Below are 23,990 nucleotides of genomic sequence, written 5' to 3' on the forward strand. Positions count from 1 at the left end.
TGAATCAGAGCATTGGAGATAGCCCGAAGTTCCAGAATGTTGATCGGAAGTAGGGCTTCTTGGTCAGACCACCTGCCCTGGAACTGCGCCCCCTGGGTGACAGCTCCCCATCCTCCCAGGCTCGCATCCGTCGTTAGGAGAATCCAATCCTGAATCCCAAAATGTCGACCTTCCAGCAGGTTGGAAGACTGCAACCACAACAGGAGTGACATCCTGGCCTGAGGTGAAAGCTGAATCAATGTAATTAGGAATACATGTCTCCGCACAGGTCCCATATGACTCAAACCCCCTCTAATGTATCAACCTCAAATATAAGTATCTCTAAGAGAGGGGGGGTGCTACCAGCTACCTATAACACATATACTGCACCAACCAAGAAAAGAAAGGTAGTCTAGAGGTGCACTGAGTCAAACGCTAGAAAGTCGTCACTAAAACGTAACTTTTATTAATTTTGTATAAATAAAAAAGCAATCCCCACCTAACTAAATTAAAAAGCGAAATATTCAAAATAGAAATAGTAAAGAAAGAAAATATTAAAATCAGGCTCTGGACTGCCTGCAGTAACTTCCACTATTCATCAATAATGGATCTGAATATAAATCTATTCACTGTGTCTAGTGGTGGTCTTATAGTGTCTTGCACCACCAGTAGTAATGGAGTGTGATCCCCTAAAAATGATACAGATCACTATTCTCGTGTTCTACCAGTACATCTTTTAATAAATATAAGATGATCTATTACTGATCTTAGATGTGGGACTCGGTCTAAGTAGTATTCAGACGGTCTCCTATCGTTGGTAGTTTATTCCCCAAATATAACAATGGACAATTCAAGGGGTACATTCCATTATATTTAGTCCCACTCACTTATCATCAGATGATAAACTGTAAACACTGTGACGATATTCTATTAATGTACTAAGTGACGTCTTGCTCTGTGCACTAAAAGTTCTCTGAGTCCAAGATTAAGTGTGTACCTCAGTTGTGATAATGTTTCCCTGTCTAATAAGCATACAGGGTAAGGATCATTTTCCGTGGCTGCCTTAATAGATATGCAGCATCATCTATAGCACTGCTGACCGCTGAATTAGTTAAATGACCAGAAGTAGTATTGTAGCGATCTTGAGGCAATCTAATTATTTACTCCTTCCTTCTGTGTGCTACTAATGTAACCAGTCTGAATCTAGACACCATTCACAGATTTAGTGGTAAATCCCTATTTTAAAGGCATAAAGGGTTAAATTGATTCCCAATGGTTACCAGGATGGGTGTATATTCTTCTTCTTAGTACTGCTGGCCGTTCTGATAGTTAAATGCGGCCGTTAATTAGTGAGTCAGAGCTGCGTACGGAATCAGACATGATCTATTAGCCACTGCACTGTACATTAAGTTAAACAATCGTGATCTACACAAGGCTGCCTGTGTTAGTAACCTCCTCACGATGCAGGCAATTAGGGATTAGAAAACACACTCCACGATAGGAACACTGTTGTATAGTTAATATGTAACCATTATGTAGGCAATATAAACTATTAACATAACGTGCATTTCACTGTATGAGCGGAAGTGTACAGGACTGCCAGCGCTTTACTCCAATGCGCATTTCGCCCGTAGCTTACTCATGGAGCCGTGAGTAGAGGGGAGGCCTGAATCAGAGCATTGGAGATAGCCCGACATTCCAGAATGTTGATCGGAAGTAGGGCTTCTTGGTCAGACCACCTGCCCTGGAACTGCGCCCCCTGGGTGACAGCTCCCCATCCTCCCAGGCTCGCATCCGTCGTTAGGAGAATCCAATCCTGAATCCCAAAATGTCGACCTTCCAGCAGGTTGGAAGACTGCAACCACAACAGGAGTGACATCCTGGCCTGAGGTGAAAGCTGAATCATTCAGTGCATCTGAAAATGTGAACCGGACCACTTGTTCAGGATGTCCAATTGGAAGGGTCTTGCATGGAACCTGACGAACTGTATCGCCTCGTACATGGCCACCATTTTTCCCAACAATTTTATGCAAAGATGAATGGAAACTGGAGCAGGTCGGAGAACCATGTGAACCATCTCTTGAAGTGTTCTCACATTGTCCTCTGGGAGGAACACTCTCTGAGCTACAATATCCAGTATCATACCCAGAAACAGGAGCCTTTGAGACGGTTCCAGTTGAGACTTCTGTTGATTGAGTATCCACCCATGGTGAGACAGAAGTTGGATAGTGCGATCTATTTGGAGCAGTAGAAGCTCCCTGGAACTTGCTTTTATCTGGAGATCGTCCAGGCAAGGGACAATGTTGACCCCCTGGACTCTGAGCTGTAACATCATTTCCGCCATCACCTTCGCCTGAAACTGGTAGTGATCGCTCAGTAGGGCGAACCGTAGATAGGCCTTATGAGGAGGCCAAATCGGGATATGTAGGTAGGCATCCTTGATATTCAAGGACACTAGGAATTTCTGTTGGTCCAAACCTGCGATCACCGCTCTCAAAGATTCCATCTTGAATTTGAAAACCTTCAGGTAAGGATTCAAGGACTTCAGATTCAAAATGGGTCTCACAGACCCGTCTGGTTTTGGTACTACAAACAGACTGGAGTAGTTATTCTGTCCTTGCTGTAGCAGGGGTACTGGAACAATGACCTGGGACTGGACCAACTTGTCGATGACCAGTAGTAGCGTAACACGCATATTTCACAAAACTGGCAAGCCTGATTTGATAAATCGTTGGGGAAGAGCACCGTCGAACTCCAGCTTGTAACCCTGAGAGATAAGGTCCCTTACCCAGGGATCTTCGCAGGAACAGTCCCAGATGTGGCTGTAGTGACGTAAACGAGCTCCCACCACAAGATCCCCTTGGGGTGGATGGGCACCATCATGCCGAAGACTCTGTGGAAGCTGAACTGGTGCTCTGTTCCTGAGAGCTAGCAACGGCCGGTTTCTTAGGCTTACCTTTGGAGCCTCTAGCTGCATTGGAGGCACCCTGGGCCCTAGATCGAAATCTGGAGGGCCGAAAGGACAGAGTAGACGGTCCCGGGTAGGTACGCCTAGCAGACGGAGCCCCTGAAGGGAGAAACGTGAATTTCCCAGCAGTAGCTTTGGAGATCCATACGTCCAACTCGCCTCCGAAGAGCCATGCACCTGTGAAGGGAAGAGATTCCACACTACGTTTGGAATCAGCATCTGCAATCCATTGACGCAACCATATGGCTCTGCGTGCAGACACAGCCATAGCAGTGGTTCTAAAATTTATATTGCCAATCTCTTTAAGGGAGTCACAGAGGACTCTTGCCGTGTCCTGAATGTGTTTTAGTAAAGTTACAGTAGTAACCAAGGTCATATCACCCGAAAGACCTTCTTGAATCTGAGTAGCCCATGTATGAATGGCATGTGTCATCCAGCAATGACTGGTCTTTGAGATACACCTGCAGCAGTGTAGATAGATTTTAGAGTGGTCTCTATTTTCTTATCCCCCTGGTCCTTAACCGTAAAAGATCCCGAAGCAGGGAGCACCGCCTTTTAGAAAGGAGAGAGACTGAGACGTCTACTGCTGGAGATTCTTCTCAGAATTTCCTGCCTTCAGGGGCAATTGGGAAGGTATTTAAAAACCTTTTGGACACCTGATATTTTTTATCTGGATTCTTCCTGGCTCATTTAAATAAATTCTTTGGAAACAGGAAAAGTGACTGTCAGTTTGTCTTGTGGGAGGAAAAATGACTGCTGATTAGTAGCATCCTCCAGGGGAAGCTTTAATACATCCCATATAGCCAATATGAGGGGTTCAATACCTTGTGTAGGGGTGGAATCCCCATCATCCCCATCCACCTGTACATCATCATCAGAATCTGATAGGATTGCAGGCATAGCATGTTTTTGTGCACCTGTAGTAGACAGCGGGGGATGGGAGGCATCAGCCTTAGCAGTTAGGTTAGCCACTGCTTGTTGCAGTTCTTGTGTTTTATTGGCTTTGGCAGTGGGCTGAGATGACATATCCGATATCATGGTTTTTATAGCCCCCAGCCAGGAAGGCTCTGGACTCTCCCCCATGTTATCATCAGTATTTTGTGATGAATGACTACACTGCTCACATGATATGGAGCCAGACGAAATAGGGGAGACTCTGGCATTACACACATTGCATGACTTCTGTTTCACCATAATGAAATACAGAAACAATACACATACATGCAATAGGGCAGGCTTGTAGTGTATTCAGTCTGTGTTGTGAGAGGGGACACAGAAGAGAGGACACCAGCTATGTCTCCAAAGGCTGTGTAGCCTCACAAATGCTTGGTACAACACACCTCCCGCAAGTCTCACGCAGGGGCACCCACGGGTCCCTCCCAGGAGGGACCCGTACGCCTCACCGACGCGTCTGCCGCACAATGAACCGGGGGGGGGGGGGGCGGTTTGTACTCACCACGGTGATCACCTTCATGCTCTGTTAGGGGTGTGCAGCAGGCTGCGGCAGCTAAGGCGCAGTGCCCCGCTGAACAAACAGCCCTCATGAGGCCGATGACTGTATCCCCCCCACCCCCCGACTGCTGTTGCCCAAACAGCACACCGCAACAAGCAAAAGTTTAAATGAAATTGAAGAAAAACTCTGGAGCTGCAGAGTGTGCATCCTTTCCTGAGGTTGCTGGCCAGGTTATGTTATGGTGTGCTGGTGTGTAAATCTCACCACACTTCTTGTTGTAAAGTTTCCTTCTCTCAAGTATTTCCTCTCTCCTTCAGGCACTGTTTTACCTATAACTGCCTGTGGGAGGGGGCATCGAGGGGAGGTGCCAGTACACACAGTTGAAGAAATTTAAAGTGCACTGGCTCCTTTGGACTCGTCTAAACCCCATCGTACTAATTCTGTCCCCAATATCCCTTATGGATGCTAGAGAAAATTCATTTTATATATGATGGTCTGCACTATTATGTGTTTTTTTGTCTTTTACATGTAATATTGTGGAATCGTATGAACAAAGAGGAGTTTCTCCATACCTTAATTTCCTTCAAGTAAACCTGTAAGTGTTTCTACTCATAAATCAATTGTGGGTTGTGGCGTGAACTATCACTATATAGGGCTGTATTCAATAACTGTTGGAAGCTGCAGTCTTGTCGGAAAGACTGCAGCTTCCGACAGAAATAGGTCGGAAGGGGTTCTGACCTATTCAATAGGGGATGATTTTTCCTGTCAAGTTGGGAATTCCCGACTTGTCGGAAAACACGTGGATAGCCTGGCCCCCTTTCCGACAAAATCAATCCGACTTGAAAATAAGTCAGATTGAGGTGAGGAGACAAGCGGTGCTGTGGGCAACGGAGGGAGCAGAGATCGGCGGCCGGCGGGGGGACATGTCTGCGGCAGCCAGCTCCCCCCGCCGGCTGCCGATCTCTGTTCCCCCCATGGCCCGCAGGCACCTCTTTCCCTGCAACGCCTCCACCCGCCGCCCCAGACAAGTCCCCCCGCAGCCAGCTTCGGCTACCGAACTCTGCCCAGCTTTCCCCCGCCGCCGTCCCGCTCACGGCCGCTGCCATCTGCACTCCTGGACGCTGCTGTCAGCGCATCCGCTGATAGCAGCGGCAGGGCAGGACCCTCTGTACGGCCAAATCCGAAAATCGGATTTGGCCGTCCATTGAATAGGGGTTGTCGGACCCATTCCGACAACTGCATGTTGGAATGGATCCGACTCTCATTGAATATACCCCATAGGGTTGAACGTGTTATTCCTCCCAGCACAGTCTTATCTACCTGTGTGGATGGAGTAACTCTAATTAGGAATTTCTCCATAGTTTTGGAAAAACCTACATCCCATTCTAAATGTTGCTTGCGGGATTCCGCCATTTCCTTAGAAATTTCTGCCAGTTCACTTTTAAATTACAAATCTTAAGGAGCAGGAGCTTTTTTCCTGTGCTGCTACCTCCAGCACAATTTTTCAAACTGGAGGGATTGGGGAGTGTGAAGGGGGAGGAGCCAGCTGTGCATACATTTTTTACATTGTGTCTAAGATCTCCAGTGTCCCCTAGTGGATGAATGAGAAATGAGACAAAAATACCATTTACACATGGATTAGTTGAACTTTTAAGACTGTATTACTACGGGAGACTTTTCAGCAAATAGCTAATCTGAGAGGCAAGGCGATACACCAACAGTGAGCACTGATGGGCACTCCAGGCACGTGGCCTCTGCTGTAGGGTTTTACCCTCACAAGTGTTTCCACTACAGCCTGAAAAGCTGCAAAGTCCAGCCCAGCAGAGAGAACCATCACACAGTGTGCATCTACAGTCACCAAACACACTATGGAATGTAGCAGATCTTGGCTTTCAGCAGGGAGAACATTTACCTTGTCAAAATATTTACATAGGAGCGCCCGGGTTTCAGAGGAGGACAGATAACTCAGCTTTGCCATGAGGTTCATTTCACACTGGGAGAGCAGGCTGGCTGAGGCACGCAGTACCCGTTGCCTGCGAGTGATCGACTCGTTCTTGTACTCAATTGCAGCATCCAGAGCCTCAATAGCCTCATCCAGCTGAAACAGAATCCGCTCTTCCTGAAAAAGATATAGAGAGAGTCAGCCATTAGTTTCTTTAGAATGGAATGAAAACTCAAGGTCTAAAAAACTTTTGTTCCATTCCATTGCTTAAATATAGATGTTGCTAGTATAAAAATGTCAGTCTCATTCAGATTTCTAGTTACAGCTACATCGGTAGGGGTAAAGAAAGCAGTAAGCTACAGGTGTGTACAGTATATTGGATATGCAACGTCTTTCCACCAAAATCCTAGAATTCATAGAAATGTGGCCAATAGGTCAAGTATACACAACAATCTCCTAAGGAGGTCTGATCCACCTATCTGCAAGGAGGAAGCCATAAATGATACCTGGGGAAAGGTGCTTGCAGACTTGGAACCCACAAGCTTGTGGTGATAGAAGCAAGCATAACAAGCAATAACCACCTCTTGGAAGGAAAATGCAGTATAATCCATAAAACAACAAACAAGTTTCTATCAATTGAATCTTTGTATGTTAATCCGTAAATAGAACAGCATATGCCTGGCACCTAACAATGAAAATCTGCCACGTACTGTAACTTTGTACATGCACATTGAATCATAGTGTTCTTATGGTAACTAGAGACACTGGGTCAGTGTTTGGGTAAGGCCGTCAGAGAGGATATGCCTTGCGACAATACTTTTAAAAGGAAACCCAGATCATTATTTAATTGCTTTCCAATGCAAGTTCCATATTGTTCCAAATAATCATTCTATGTTACAGTATTATCTGTAAAATAATAAAACTTCATGGTTTATGTTTTGTATAATCAAGCGGCGTGTTGGAGGGTGTCTGTCTTACACTGTTGTTTGGTAGGACGCACAGAATCCAAACGGTGTTACCTCCGCAGAAAGAAGGTTTCCTTGCCGCAGCTTGTCGTCTATGTCCACCCTCTGCTTTAACAACAGGTCTTTCTCTTGTCTCAGATTATTAATTTCATCCCGTATACGCTGCTGGTCACAGGCGCTTCCCTGGCGAAGCTGACCATTCTTCTCCGACAACTCTTTTTCCAAGTCTTCAATACGACTCGAAACCCTGACAATATCATTACTAAGAGCCTACAAATTGAAGAACAGAACTTATCAAATGTATATACCAGTGAAAAGAGTAACATTCTCTTTCTGTCAAAGTCCTATAGACCTAAATACATGGTTTTCTTGAGCATGCCATATGGGGATACAGCTACTTACGCATCCGGCTATCAACCACACCTCTTCTCTTATCTCTAATATCTCCAAGCTTAACGCCTCCTCTCTTTGCAATATCTGCATCTCTCATCCACGCCTACTACCTGCTCCCATTCACAGTTACAGGACTTTTATCAGATTGCATCCACCCTATGGCATGCCCTCCCATGCACAGTAAGATTTTATTTTAACCTTCAAACATTCCCTGTAAACTCTGCTCATCAGGCAAGTATAACACATTCTAGAACCACCCACATACCTTCCATAAGCAATTCTACTAATTACCTTCAATCTACACAGTCCACATATAAAACTTTCTGTATGTTCTCTTTCTACGCTCACACAACCCAGTGACCCCAGGCCCAAAATTGCTGTTTGACTAGATCACATGTTCTCAAACTTGGTCCAGTGCATGTTTTGCAGGTCTCCTCACAGAATCACAAGTGAAATAATTAGCTCCATTTGAGGACTTTTTAAAATGTGTCAGTAAGTAATAATTACACCTGTACACCTGCTGGGTTACCTGGAAAAACTTGACTGTTTGGGGTCCTGAAGAACAAATTTGAGAACCTATGGAATAGATCATAAAGCCCACCAAGAACCTCTGCAATCTGGCCGGACCAATATGCAGCATGTAGCATGCATCCTCGTGTGAAACTCCCAATAGATTGTAAGCTTGTAAACAAGGCACTCTTACCTCTTTGTCTGTTATTGCCCAGTCTTTTATTATTGTTTTATTGCCAATAGCAAAGTGTGATGGAAATTGATTGCTCTACAGAAGTCAAATTTTATAATAATTTAAGCGAGTCTTACCTGGCTAGATCGAAGCCTTTTAACCTCCAAATCATTTTTCTCCTGTAGAAGTGCTTCCTTTTTAACCAATATACCTTCTCTTTTCTTGAGCTCCTCTTCTAACTCATCCAAAGCACGGCGCTGCTCCAGAACCTTATCAATCTCGCTGTCCAACCATTTCTTCTGCTCTTCAATTTTCTACCAACAAAGAGTATAGAGAGATTTTATGCTGGCCTTTGGTGATTCTAAAGTTAAACACGGTGAATGTTCAACTAATTTCATGACAGTAAAAATATTACAGCTAATAAACAAGCTGCTTTATTTACTACCAGCAAGAAAATATTAAAGACTGATACATAGATAACAGTAAACTAGTTTAATTGGAGATGACTGAACAATCACACACCCCTTTGGATCAAGAACGCTCTATATTAGGAGGCAGCATGAAATCCATCCAGCCTACCTGTTGCTGCTCCAGACTGATAAGTGATCCATTGCTCCCGCTCCTCCTCTTCCTTTGAAAAGCTGCAATTTCTTCCGTTTTGATCCGCAATATCTTTTGTTGCTGTTCATGCTTCAACTCCAGCTCCTAAAGGCAAAGGCAGGAAATATTTTGTTAATAGTACTTAGCCTTCCTAACATCCTACTGGGCCCTTCTACGACCAATTAACACTTAAAACCACAATAAGGCAACTGAATTCTTAGAGAAAATACTTTGCTCTTTGTAGTGACTAATGGCAACAAGTAAATTATTTTTGCATTGTAGCTGTCTGTAGTATAATGTTAAACAGATTAAGGAGAGATTTTCTGAACAGTTTTAGCAACATATGTTTTGACTGGACCACTAAGAATTCCATTAGAAGCAGCACATATTGGCACAGTTACCTTCACTCTGTGTCTCCTTTTCTGCATCTCACTCTCCAGTCGCCGTTTCTGATCCGTCTCATCTTTTAGCTTCCTCTGTAGCTGAGCTTGCTGCTGTTTCATCTGCAAGATGTTCTTCTCAAGTTCCTGAACACGCCTCTCACTCTGGATGGGGAGTGAGGCCAACTTTTCTGTGGCTTGTTTCTTTTCTTTTAGAACCTGTACAAATAAAAAAAAAATATATTACTCACAATATATACACACAAACTATGTAATAACTCCCAGGGAAGTAAAATGTATACAACGTATGGAGCAAGTGAAAAACATTACCTATCACATCTAGGTTCTGAAAAATGTTGAATCCCTGTTCCATTCATGATCTTATACTAGAAGTGAAACTTCTAAACCGAAACATGTTGTGTAGCCTTTGTTCGCTGGATGTCTCAGCCTCATTGATGGCAATGGCCTCTCAGGGTCAAGGGTCAATGTTACCAAACTATCCTCTACATTGTAAACCAAAATTTGACAGAAATCCACCTACATAAGCTCATCCCTGCAATAAAAGGAGATTTAGGGTAGACTTGCCATAGTTATATCTTTCTGCGAGGTACATTGGATCCACAGGGAATGATATCGGGGTGTAGAGTTGGATCTTGATCCAAGGCACCAACAGGCTAAAGCTTTGACTGTTCGCAGGATGCATTGCAGTTCAGTTTCGTTAACCAGTCCAATGCAGTAGCAGGCAAAAGAGACGGTAGATATTAGTCACATAGAACCACATTCTCACGACAGGAGAGGGGACTAGCGGCTAATGTCATACAAACTCAAAAAAGTTAAGTGCGTCAGGGTGAGCGCTCTGTGGAATCCAGTGTACCTCGCAGAAAGAGATTTAACTAAGGTAAGTCTACCATAAATCTCTTTTTCTGCAGCAGAGTACACTGGTATTCCACAGGGAATAACATCGGGGATGTTCTAAAGCAGTTCCTCATGAGAGGGGACGCACTGTAGCTGGTACAAGAACCCGCCCTCCAAAAGGAAGCATCCTGGGAGGCGGAAGTATCAAAGGCATAGAAGCTGATGAACGTGTTCACTGAGGACCACGTAGCCGCCTTGCACAATTGTTCAGCGGACGCGCCATGGCGAGCCGCCCAAGAAGGTCCAATAGACAGAGTAGAATGGGCCTTGACAGCAGCAGGAGCAGGCAAACCAGTCTGCGCATAAGCTTGTGCAATCACCAATCTAATCCGTCTGGCTAAGGTTTGCTTATTCGCAGGCCAGTCACGTTTGTGAAAACCAAAAAGTACAAAAAGGGTATCTGACCTCCTGATGGAGGCAGTCCTCTCTACGTAAATACGGAGAGCCTGTACCACATCCAAAGGCCGCTCTTTGGAGGACAAACCAGAAGAGATAAAGGACGGAACCACAATCTCTTGGTTAAGATGAAAAGATGATACCACCTTAGGTAGATAACCAGGGCGATCACGGTCAAAAATCAAAAAGGGTGGACGACAGGACAAGGCGCTTAAGTCCAACACCCTCCTAGCAGAGGCAATAGACAGTAAAAATACGACCTTCAGTGTAAGACATTTAAGATGCACAGACTCAAGAGGTTCAAATGGAGACTCTTGTAGGGCATTTAAGACAACAGACAAATTCCATGGAGCCACAGGAGGGACATAGGGAGGATTAATCCGTAAAACGCCCTGAGTGAAAGTATAAACGTCAGGAATAAACGTAATTTTTCTCTGAAACCACACCGACAAGGCAGATATATGAACCTTCAGGGAGGCCAGACGAAGGCCTAAATCTAGGCCTTGTTGCAGAAAAGCCAAAAGCCTAGAAGTACTGAGCGAATAGACATCATAATTCTTAGCAGCACACCATGTGAAGTAAGAGTTCCAGACCTTGTAATAAATCTGCGCAGATGCCAGTTTGCGGGCCTTCAGCATAGTTTGAGTAACCGCCTCGGAGAATCCCTTGGCCCTCAGGAGTGAAGCTTCAAGAGCCACGCCGTCAAAGCCAGTCTGGCCAGGATCGGATAGACACAAGGGCCCTGATCGAGGAGGTCTGGGCATTGAGGAAGTAGAAGAGGACGCTCTATCAATAGACCCTGCAGGTCTGAGAACTAATGCTGTTTGAGCCACGCTGGAGCGACTAGAAGTAGTATTCCTCTTTTTTGCTGGAACTTCCGTAGAACCCTGGGCAGGAGTGACACTGGAGGGAACACGTAGGGCAGCCGAAAGTTCCATGGAATTGCCGGTGCGTCCACGAATGTTGCTTGAGGATCCCTTGTCCTTGATCCGAAGACCGGAACCTTGTGATTGTTTCGAGACGCCATCAAGTCTACATCTGGTATGCCCCACTTGTCCACTAGGAGTTGAAAGACTCCGGATGAAGACTCCACTCTCCGGCGTGAACGTCCTGACGACTGAGGAAATCCGCTTCCCAGTTGAGGACCCCGGGGATGAACACTGCCGATATTGATGGCAGATGGCGTTCCGCCCAACAGAGGATTCTTTATACTTCCAGCATTGCCATGCAGTTTCCAGTGCCGCTTTGATGATTTATGTACGCCACGTGGTGGCATTGTACTTGAACAGGCCTTTTCTGCACTAGAGGCAGGGCCAGTGTCAACCCATTGAACACTGTCCACAATTCCAGAATGTTTATCTGGAGAGGAGATTCCTCTCTGGTCCACCGACCCTGGAGAGAGTGTTGCTCCAACACCGCGCCCCAACCCCACAGACTGGCATCCGTTGTCCGGAGGACTCAGTTGGATATTCAGAAGGGACGGCCCCTGCTCAACTGTTGGTCCTGTAGCCACCAGCTCAGTGACAGACGAACCTCCGGAGTCAAGGAGATCATGTGAGACCTGATCCGATGAGGCAAGCCGTCCCACTTGGAAAGGATTAACCTCTGCAGATGGCGAAAGTGAAATTGAGCATACTCTACCATGTCGAAAGGCCTAGTGCTTGCATCGCCAAGTGTATCGACACTCTTAAGCGAGAGAGGAAATATCTGATCCTGTCCTGAAGTTTCAGGACTTTCTCTGTAGACAGAAACAATCTCTGGCGGTGTGTGTCCAGCAGGGCCCCCAGGTGCACCATGCTCCGAGCAGGGACCAGCGAGGACTTTTTTCAGTTGATGAGCCACCCGTGGGCTTGTAGAAATTGGACGGTCAGTTCCAGATGACTGAGGAGAACCTCCTGGGAGTTCGCCAGTATCAGCAAGTCGTCCAGATACGGCAGGATCCCGATTCCCTGACGACTGAGATAAGCTGTCATCACGGCCATTACCTTGGTGAATATCCGAGGGGCCGTGGTCAATCCAAATGGCAGGGCCTGGAATTGATAATGTAGGTTGCCAATAGCAAACCCCAGATACTGCTGATGCGACATGGCAATAGGAATATGCATGTAAGCATCCTGTATGTCCAGGAATACCATATAGTGTTCGGGTTCCATGGCCAGTATAATAGAGCGCATAGTTTCCATACGGAATTTGGATACTCTCACAAATTTGTTCAATGATTTGATGTTGAGTATAGGCCGGAAGGCCCCATTTGGCTTCGGAACTAGGAACAGGGTCGAATAGTATCCCCTGCCTCTCTGGGACAGAGGTACTGGCACTACCACTCCTGTGTCCACGAGGGATTGTACAACCAAGTGTAGGGATAACCATTGTGCAAAACTGGCAAGGGGGACATCTCTTGAAAGAGATTGCATACCCGTGAGAGACAACTTCCCGCACCCAGGCATCCGAAGTGGTCTGTAACCAGGCCTGGGCGAACTGCAGAGGTCGGCCTCCCACCCTGGGGTCCCCCCAGGGGAAGGCCCGCCCCGTCATGCAGCAGGCTTGTCTTGTTTGGAAGCAGGCTGACGGGTGGCCCAGGATTGTTTAGATTTAGGCTTAGTGGTTTTGGAAGCAAGAGTCTGTCGCTGATATGCTTGACCCTTTGCCTTCCATGGAGGTCGAAAGGAACGAAAAGGTGGTACTCTTAGCCTTCGGAGCAGAAGGATTAGTATTTGGGTGACACGCAGTCTTGGCAGTAGCCAAGTCAGTTATAATCTTGTTCAGATTCTCCCCAAATAGGATGTCTCCTTTAAAAGGGAGAACCTCCAAGGTCTTTTTGGAGTCCAGGTCCACCTTCCACGACCTCAACCACATAATTCGACGAGCCAGAATAGACGTAGTAGATGCCTTGGCCGCCATTACACCTGCATCAGAGGCTGCCTCCTGAATATAGTGGGAGGCTGTGGTAATATAAGACAGATATTGTCTGGCAGTGTCAGAAAAAACAGGATTTTAATACCTACCGGTAAATCCTTTTCTCCTAGTCCGTAGAGGATGCTGGGGTCCACTTTAGTACCATGGGGTATAGACGGTTCCGCAGGAGCCATGGGCACTAAGACTTTTCAAGGGTGTGAACTGGCTCCTCCCTCTATGCCCCTCTTCCAGACCTCAGTTATAGGAACTGTGCCCAGGGAGATGGACATTTCGAGGAAAGGATTTACTTATAATTTATTGGTGAGATTCATACCAGCTCACACCTCAACCATGACACACAACATGGCATTCAACTTAGCACATGCCAACGGGTATGAACAATTGCAGCAACATGCTGAAAATAACCGTAACACAACATCTGTGTAACTACAAACGTAACAACTGCAGGTAAAGTTCGCACTGGGTGGGGCGCCCAGCATCCTCTACGGCAGGGCTGGCTAAACCAGTCCTCGAGATCTACCAACAGTACACATTTTCCAGACCACCTAGCTGGTGCACAGGTGTAGTCATTACTAATTAAGATGTGCTGCATTCATTCCTAACTGACAATTCTACAGATCTCCAGGAGGCCTGGAAAACATGAACTGTTGGTAGATCTCGAGGACCGGTTTGGCCAGCCCTGCTCTACGGACTAGGAGAAAAGGATTTACCGGTAGGTATTAAAATCCTGTTTTCTCATACGTCCTAGAGGATTTAGTACCATGGGGTTATACCAAAGCTCCAGTACGGGCGGGAGAGTGCGGATGACCCTGCAGCACCGATTGACCAAACTTTAGGTCCTTATCGGCCAAGGTGTGAAACTTGTAAAACTTTGCAAACGTGTTTGCCCCTGACCAAGTAGCTGCTCGGCAAAGCTGTAATGCTGAAACTCCCCGGGCAGCCGCCCAGGATGCACCCACCTTTCTAGTAGAATGGGCATTTACCGACTTCGGTATCGGCAATCCTGCCGTGGAATGAGCGTGCTGAATCATCCCTCTGATCCAACGCGCAATGGTCTGCTTAGAAGCAGGACGCCCAATCTTGTTAGGAGCATACAGGACAAACAGAGCTTCTGTTTTCCGTACCCGAGCTGTTCTTGCGACATAAATTTTCAAAGCTCTAACAACATCAAGAGACTTTGACGCAGCGAAGGTGTCAGTAGCCCCTGGCACCACAATAGGTTGGTTCATATGGAAAGACGAAACCACCTTTGGAAGAAATTGCTGGCAAGTTGTCAACTCTGCTCTATCTTCATGGAAGACCAGGTAAGGGCTCTTGTGGTACAAGGCCCCAACTCAGACACCCGCCTTGTGGATGCCAAGGCCAATAACATGACCACTTTCCAAGTGAGAAACTTCAATTCTATCTCCTTCAGAGGTTCAAACCGATCTGATTGCAGGAACTGCAACACCACATTAAGATCCCATGGTGCCACCGGAGGCACAAATGAAGGTTGGATGTGCAGCACTCCTTTCACGAACGTCTGAACTTCTGGAACGGAGGCCAATTGTTTTTGAAAGAAAATTGATAAGACTGAAATCTGGACCTTGATTGAACCCAATTGTAGGCCCGCATGCACACCTGCCTGTAGAAAATGGAGAAAACGTCCTAACTGAAAATCTTCCGTTGGAGCCTTCTTGGATTCACACCAATACACATATTTTCTCCAAATACGGTGGTAATGCTTAGACGTTACTCCTTTCTTGGCCTGAATAAGTGTGGGAATTACTTCTTTTGGAATACCCTTGCGGGCTAGGATCCGGCGCTCAACAGCCATGCCGTCCAACGTAGCCGCGGTAAGTCCAGATATACGCACGGCCCCTGCTGCAGCAGGTCCTCGCGAGGACGAAGAGGCCGAGGATCTTCTAGTAGTAACTCCTGAAGATCTGGATACCAAGCCCTCCTTGGCCAGTCTGGGGCAATGAGGATCGCTCATTGTTCTTCGTATGATTTTGAGAACTTTTGTTATCAGTGGAAGTAGAGGGAAGACATATACCGACTGAAACACCCACTGGGTCACCAGTGCATCCACTGCTATTGCTTGAGGGTCTCTCGACCTGGAACAATATCTCTGAAGCTTCTTGTTGAGACGAGATGCCATCATGTCTACTTGAGGAACTGCCCAAAGACTTGTCACCTCTGCGAAGACTTCTTGGTGGAGGCCCCACTCTCCTGGATCGTGTCTGCTGAGGAAGTCTGCTTTCCAGTTGTCCACTCCCGGAATGAAAATTGCCGACAGAGCTCTTGCATGTCTTTCTGCCCAGAGGAGGATCTTTATCACCTCTGCCATTGCTGCTCTGCTTTTCGTTCCGCCTTGACGGTTTATGTACGCGACTGCTGTTACATTGTCCGACTGGATCTGCACGGGTTGATCTTGAAGAAGATGCACCGCTTGTAGAAGGCCGTTGTAAATGGCTCTCAATTCTAGCACGTTTATGTGAAGACAGGTTTTCTTACTTGACCATCTTCCTTGGAAGCGTTTTCCTTGTGTGACTGCTCCCCAGCCTCGGAGACTTGCATCCGTGGTTACTAGGACCCAGTCCTGAATCCCAAACCTACGTCCCTCTAATAGGTGAGAACTGTGTAGCCACCACAGTAGCAAAATCCTGGCTTTGGAGGAAAGGATTATCTTCTGGTGCATGTGCAGGTGGGATCCGGACCACTTGTCCAACAGGTCCCACTGGAACACTCTGGCATGGAATCGGCCAAACTGTATGGCCTCGTAGGCCGCTACCATCTTTAAAAACAACCGAATGCATTGATGGATCGACACTCTTGTTGGTTTCAAAATTTGCTTGACCAGTCTCTGGATTTCCAGAGCCTTTTCCAGTGGAAGAAATACCCTCTGTACTTCTGTGTCCAGTATCATCCCCAGAAAGGACAATCTTGTCGTCGGTTCCAATTGTGACTTTGGAAAATTCATGATCCAACCGTGTCGTTGGAGTACTGACAGGGAGAGTGCAATGTTCTGCACCAACCGTTCCTTGGATCTCGCTTTTATCAGGAGATCGTCCAGGTAAGGAATTATATTGACTCCTTGTTGTCGGAGGACCATCATCTCTGCCATCACCTTGGTGAATACCCTCGATGCCGTGGAGAGTCCGAACGGCAACGTCTGGAACTGGTAATGGCAATCCTGTACCGCGAATCTCAGATAAGCTTGATGAGGAGGATAAATGGGAACATGTAAGTAAGCATCTTTTATGTCTACTGACACCATGAAGTCCCCTTCCTCCAGACTGGAAATCACTGCTCTCAGAGATTCCATCTTGAACTTGAATCTTTTCCGGTAAAGATTCAGCGATTTCAGGTTTAAAATCGGTCTGACCGAGCCGTCCGGCTTCGGAACTACGAAGAGGCTTGAATAAAACCCTTCTCCCTGTTGTGACACGGGAACCAGGACAATGACTTGATCCTGACATAATTTTTGAATTGCAGCTGTTACAACTTCTCTGTCCGGAAGAGAAGCTGGCAATGACGATTTGAAAAATTGTCATGGGGGGACATCTTGAAACTCCAGTTTGTATCCATGGGACACTATTTGCAAGACCCATGGGTCCAGGACAGATTGACCCCAGACCTGACTGAAAAGTTTCAGACGTGCTCCCACCCGAGCGGACTCCCGCAAGGGAGCCCCAGCGTCATGCTGCAGATTTGCAAGAAGCAGGGGTGGACTTCTGCTCCTGCGATCCGGGAGACGCTGCAGGCTTTTTTCCTCGTCCTCTCCCTGCAAAGAAGGGAGAACCTTTAGCCTTTTGTATTTGTTGGGCCGAAAGGACTGAATCTGAGAGTGATATGTCTTTTTCGCCGGTGCAGCAGCATAAGGCAAAAATGTCGACTTACCTGCGGTAGCCGCAGAGACCAACGCATCTAGCCCAGCACCAAAAAAGGCCTCACCTTTATATGGGAGAGCCTCCATATTTCTTTTGGAATCTGCGTCAGCATTCCACTGGCGAATCCACAACGCCTTCCGAGCCGAGACTGCCATGGTAGCGGCTTTTGAACCTAAAAGCCCAATATCCTTCATGGCTTCTAGCATGTATGCAGCAGCGTCTTTGATATGACCTAACTTTAGGAGAATCTCGTCTCTATCTATCGTGTCAATTTCAGATGACAAGTTATCTGACCATTTTTCAATAGCACTACTCACCCACGCGCAAGCAATGGTGGGCCTGAGCAGTGTACCATTGGCCACATAAAATAGGATTTTAATACGTACCGGTTAATCCTTTTCTCTTCGTTCGTAGAGGATGCTGGGGATGCTTCAAGAACCATGGGGTATAGACGGGATCCGCAGGAGACATGGGCACTTTAAGACTTTAAAAGGGGTGTGAACTGGCTCCTCCCTCTATGCCAACCTCCTCCAGACTCCAGTTATAGGAACTGTGCCCAGGGAGACGGACATTTCGAGGAAAAGGATATATTTAATTTTTAAACTAAGGTGAGATACATACCAGCTCACACCTCAAACACGCCGTACAACATGGCATTCAACGGCATGACCAACATCAGCCACAGACTGACTGAACTTAACACGAGTGTAACCATAACCAAACTGCAGATACAGCCTGCACTGGGACGGGTGCCCAGCATCCTCTACGGACTAAGAGAAAAGGATTTACCGGTAGGTATTAAAATCCTATTTTCTCGTACGTCCTAGAGGATGCTGGGGATGCTTCAAGAACCATGGGGTTTATACCAAAGCTCTAGAACGGGCGGGAGAGTGCGGATGACTCTGCAGCACCGATTGACCAAACAAGAGGTCTTCCAAAGCCAGGGTATCAAACTTGTAAAACTTTACAAAGGTGTTTGAAACCGACCAAGTAGCAGCTCGGCAAAGCTGTAATGCCGAGACCCCCCGGGCAGCCACCCAGGAAGAGCCCACCTTTCTGGTAGAATGGGCTTTCACCGATTTCGGTAACGGCAATCCTGCCATACAATGAGCCTGCTGAATCGTATTACAGATCCAGCGCGCAATAGTCTGCTTGGAAGCAGGAGCCCTAATCTTATTGGGAGCCCAGAGGACAAAGAGCCTCTGTTTTCCTAATCTGCGCCGTTCTGGCGACAGATTTTCAAAGCTCTAACCACATCGAGAGACTTCAATTCCGCCAAGGCGTCAGTAGCCACTGGCACCACAATAGGCTGGTTTACGTGAAATGATGAAACCACTTTTGGCAGAAATTGCTGACGAGTTCTCAACTCCGCTCTATCAGCATGGAAGATTAAATAGGGGCTTTTGTGAGACAGAGCCGCCAACTCAGAAACCCGCCTTGCGGATGCCAAGGCCAACAACATGACTACTTTCCAAGTAAGGAAATTTAACTCCACCTTACGCAAAGGTTCAAACCAATAAGATTGCAGGAACTGCAATACCACATTAAGATCCCACTGTGCCACAGGGGGCACAAATGAAGGTTGGATGTGCAGCACGCCTTTCACGAAGGTCTGAACTTCTGGAAGGGAGGCCAATTCTTTCTGAAAGAAGATTGATAAGGCCGAAATTTGTACTTTAATGGAGCCTAACTTTATGCCCGCATCCACACCTGCTTGCAAAAAATGGAGCAAACGCCCCAGCTGAAAATCTTCCGTAGGAGCCTTCTTGGATTCACACCAAGACACATATTTCCCCCAAGTACGGTGGTAATGCTTTGCCGTTACTTCTTTTCTAGCCTGAAGAAGTGCGGCAATGACTTCACTGGGAATACCCTTTCGGGCTAGGATTTGGCGTTCAGCCGCCATGCCGTTAAATGCAGCAGCGGTAAGTCTTGATACACGCACGGTCCTTGTTGTAACAGGTCCTCCCATAGAGGAAGAGGCCAGGTATCTTCTATGTGCCAGAACATAAGGTAAAAATTATGACTTACCCGCGGTAGCCGTAGATACCAGGTCAGTGAGGCAGTCACCAAACAAGACACTCCCGTTATACGGTAGAGACTCCATAGTCTTCTTAGAGTCAGCATCAGCATTCCATTGATGAATCCACAATGACCTCCTAGCCGAGACTGCCATGGCATTGGTCCTTGATCCCAAAAGGCCAATATCCCTCGCAGCTTCTTTTAAATATGCTGCAGCGTCCCAGATATGACCCAGAGTCAAAATGACGCTATCCCTGTCCAGGGTATCTATCTCAGATGACAAGTTATCTGCCCACTTTTCAATAGCGCTACTCACCCATGCCGAAGCAACGGCAGGTCTGAGTAGCGAACCCGTAGTGACATAAATGGATTTTAGTGTATTTTCCTGCTTACGATCCGCAGGATCCTTTAGGGCTGCCGTGTCAGGAGACGGAAGCGCCACCTTTTTGGACAGACGCGATGGAGCTTTGTCCACCGTGGGGGTTGACTCCCACTTTTCTCTATCCCCAGAGGGAAACTGATATGCCACTGGAATTCTTTTGGGAACCTGTACCTTCTTGTCAGGATTTTCCCAAGCCTTTTCAAAAAGAGCGTTCAGTTCATGCGAGGGAGGAAACGTTACCTCAGGTTTCTTTCCTTTAAACATACAGACCCTTGTATCAGGAACAGCAGGGTCCTCTGTGATATACAATACTTCTTTTATCGCCACAATCATGTACTGAATGCTCTTAGCCAGTTTAGGATTTAATCTGGCATCACTATAGTCGACACAGGTATCAGAATCCATGTCGGTATCTGTTCTCTTAGTCAACCGAGCCACATTTGCATTCAAAACACTCAACATATTTACCCAATCAGCTGTCGGCGGTGCCGACGCGGTCACTCCCACAGTCTTTTCTGTCCCCACTCCAGCCTCCTCCTGGGAAGAGCACTCAGCCTCAGACATGTCGACACACACGTACCGACACCTACAATCACACTGGGGCTATAGGGGACAGACCCACAGCAAAGCCTGTTAGAAAGACACAGAGGGAGTTTGCCAGCTCACAACCCAGCACCTATCCCGGTACTGAAACTTTATATACAATGCCACAGACCTGTTAGCGCTTTTATAATAAAGATAATAGCACCAAATGTACTGTGCCCCCCCCGTTTTGCACCCTGTTACTTGTACAGCAGGGTGGAGGTCAGGGCCAGCGTCTCTGCAGCTTCTGTGAAGAGAAAATGGCGTCGGATAGAGCTGTGAGGGCTAAGCCATGCCCCCTCACAGGCACGCTTCAGTCCCGCTCATTTTAGCATATTTATACTGGCGGGGGGTCTATATTAAGTGCCCAGGCACTTTTCATATATCTTTTACCAGTTTATTTCAGGTCTACATGCTGCCCAGGGCGCCCCCCCTTCGCCCTGCACCCTGTTGGTGCCGCTGTGTGTGTGTGGGAGCATGGTGCGCAGCACGACCACTGCGCGGTACCTCAAGACCTGAAGTCTTCTGCCGTCACTGAAGTCTTAGATTCTTCTTTTACTCACCCGGCTTCTTTTTTCTGGCTCTGCAAGCGGGGTGACGGCGCGGCTCCGGGAAAGAGCAGCTAGGCATACCAAGTGATCGGAACCCTCTGGAGCTAATGGTGTCCAGTAGCCTAAGAAGCAGAGCCTTTGAACTCACAGAAGTAGGTCTGATTCTCTCCCCTCAGTCCCACGAAGCAGGGAGCCTGTTGCCAGCAGAGCTCCCTGAACATAAAAAACCTAACATAAGTCTTTTTTCTGAGAAACTCAGTAGAGCTCCCCTGTGTGTGACCAGTCTCCCTGGGCACAGAATCTAACTGGAGTCTGGAGGAGGGGAATAGAGGGAGGAGCCAGTTCACACCCCTTTTAAAGTCTTAAAGTGCCCATGTCTCCTGCGGATCCAGTCTATACCCCATGGTTCTTGAAGCATCCCCAGCATCCTCTAGGACGTATGAGAAATAGATTTTAACATAGTCTCCAACTTGCGGTCTGCCGGCTCTTTTAGTGAAGCCGTCCCAGGTGCAGGGAGAATCACCTTTTTTGTTAAGCGTGACAGGGCACTGTCTAAAACTGGGGGTGACTCCCACCTTTTCCTGTCCTCTGCCGGGAAAGGATAAGCAACCTGAATCCTTTTGGGAATCTGAAATTTATTTTCCGGGTTTGCCCAAATTCCCTCAAAGAGAGTATTTAGCTCGTGAGAAGGAGGGAAAGTTACATTAATTTTCTTTTCTTTATAAAAATAAGCCTTCCCCTGAGGTACAGAAGGAGCTTTCGTAACTTTCAAAACCTCTCTTATAGCAACAATCATATATTGAATGCTTTTTGCCAATTTAGGATCTATTCCCCTGGAATCACTAGTGTCGACATAGGAATCAGAGTTCGCCTCGGTATCAGTTTGTACTATTTGTGCAAATGGTCTTTTATGTGAGCCAGAGGGGTCGCCTGCGGATGAAAAAGCAGAACCACTAAAAATCACATCTTCCACTGATTTTCCCCAGTTTTCTGCATGAGACTCAGACTAATCTAATCACCTAATTCTTTCACCCATTCAGGCTCATGGTGTGCCGGCAGAGCCACCACATTACAACTCTGTGTCCCTAAAGTGGCTCCCTCAGGGGAAGAGCTCCCTGCCTCAGACATGTCACACACGTGCACAACCACACCACAGACACTCCGGGACTTTTAGGGGACAGACCCACAGTAAAATCTGTCAGAAGGACACAGATAGGATTTGCCAGTTCACAACCCAAATGTCTGTGAAACACAAAATGCCCGCAGACCTGCAGCGCTTTTATAATGATAACACCACCATGTATAGCACCAAATTTCACTGTGCCCCCCCCCCCCCCCTGTTTTGCACCCTGATACTTAGTTCAGCAGTGGAGGAGGACCAGCGTTCTTCTCTGCAGCCTGGAAGGAGAGAAAATGGCGCTGAGCAGTGTGCTGGCTGCCTGAGGAGGAAGCCTGCCCCCGTAATGGCGTGTTTCCCCTCAGACTTTATGCTACTAACATTTATACTGGCGGGGGTAGGGCTGTGCCACAGCATCTTATGCCCCTTATATGCCAGTGTTACAAGGATTTATGCTGCCCAGGGCGCGCCCCCCCTCGCACCCTGCACCCTGCAGTGCCTGTGTGTGTAGGTAGCATGGCGCGCAGCGTTCCTGCCCGCTGCTCGGTACCTTTCAGCCGTCACGATGATCCTTTTCTTCTTACACTCACCTGTCTTCTGGCTCTGTAAGGGGGGTGACGGCGGGCTGTGGGAGAGAGCACATAGACGCAGCTAGCATTCAGCATCCCTTCAGGAGCTAATGGTGTCCTGTCAGCCAGAAGCAGAGCCATGAAACTATTTAGGAAGTTGGTTCCTACTTCTGCCTCCTAAGTCCCACGAAGCAGGGAGACTGTGGCCAGCAGTCCTCCCTGAAAATAAAAAACATAATATAAGTCTTTCAGAGAAACTCAGTAGAGCTCCCCTGGAGTGCATCCAGTCTTCCTGGGCACATTTCTAAAACTGAGGTCTGGAGGAGGGGCATAGAGGGAGGAGCCAGTTCACACCCTTGAAAAGTCTTAAAGTGCCCATGGCTCCTGCGGAACAGTCTATACCCCATGGTACTAAAGTGGACCCCAGCATCCTCTAGGACGTATGAGAAATCCTGAGGGAGCTCCTCCTCAATTGCCTGAACTCATGCTTCAATTCCTTTTGCCGCCCAAGAGGCAGCCATAGTGGGTCTATGTACAGCACCTGTAAGTGAGTAAATAGACTTCAGGCATCCCTCCACACGCTTATCCATCGGTTCCTTCAGGGAGGTGACGGTGGTGACAGGCAGAGTAGATGACACCACAAGACGGGTGACATGAGAGTCCACCGGCAGTGGAGTTTCCCACTTGTTACCCAACTCCACAGGGATAGGATGACGAGCTAGCATCTTTTTAGACAGGGAAAATTTCCTTCCTGGAGACGACCAGGATTCCTGACGTATGTCAATTAAATGGTCAGAATGTGGTAGGACTACTTTAGCAACCTTCTGACGTTTGAACTTATCAGGTTTCTTAGACGCACTAGAAGGTTCAATTTCATCATCTATTTGAAGAATTAGCTTAATGGCCTCCACTAAGTCAGGAACATCAACCTGGGTTGTAGATTCCTCATCAGAAGCAACTGTATCAGTGTCTAACGGATCAGTATATTTCCCATCCTCATCGGAAGAATCATCCGAAATATTAGTGGATTGTGAGGAAAAAATGTCCCGTTTAGATGACCCCTTGGCCCCAGAGGGGCGTGGGGTAGACTTTTGTCTAACCAAAGATTGATTTGTTGTAATTGGGTAGACAGAGTATCCGCTCAGGGCGGATTAACTACAGGGACAATATGTGGCTGCAATGGCACAGGAGGTCCTACAGGGGGCGCAAGACGTGTCACAAGTGTAGTTAGCATACTTGAGAACGCTGCCCAAGGTGGGTCCTGATTGGCCAAGGTGCTGCAGGTTGGCTGGGTGTATGGTACTCA

The 23,990-nt window shown here is 47.2% G+C and overlaps 1 protein-coding gene across 1 annotated transcript in view; it reads right to left on the reverse strand.

The window, feature by feature from the left end:
- KIF7 (kinesin family member 7) overlaps window positions 1–23,990 on the reverse strand; it is a 216,779-nt gene that overhangs the window by 25,198 nt on the left and 167,591 nt on the right. The window contains exons 12-16 of the mRNA XM_063925793.1: window positions 9,384–9,581; window positions 8,962–9,087; window positions 8,520–8,696; window positions 7,362–7,577; window positions 6,313–6,519 (exon numbers count right to left, since the gene is read on the reverse strand). Coding sequence (XP_063781863.1) covers window positions 6,313–6,519; window positions 7,362–7,577; window positions 8,520–8,696; window positions 8,962–9,087; window positions 9,384–9,581 — 924 coding nt within the window. The remainder of the gene's footprint in view (window positions 1–6,312; window positions 6,520–7,361; window positions 7,578–8,519; window positions 8,697–8,961; window positions 9,088–9,383; window positions 9,582–23,990) is intronic.

The sequence above is a fragment of the Pseudophryne corroboree genome, chromosome 6, assembly GCF_028390025.1.
Source record: "Pseudophryne corroboree isolate aPseCor3 chromosome 6, aPseCor3.hap2, whole genome shotgun sequence".
NCBI lineage: Eukaryota > Metazoa > Chordata > Amphibia > Anura > Myobatrachidae > Pseudophryne > Pseudophryne corroboree.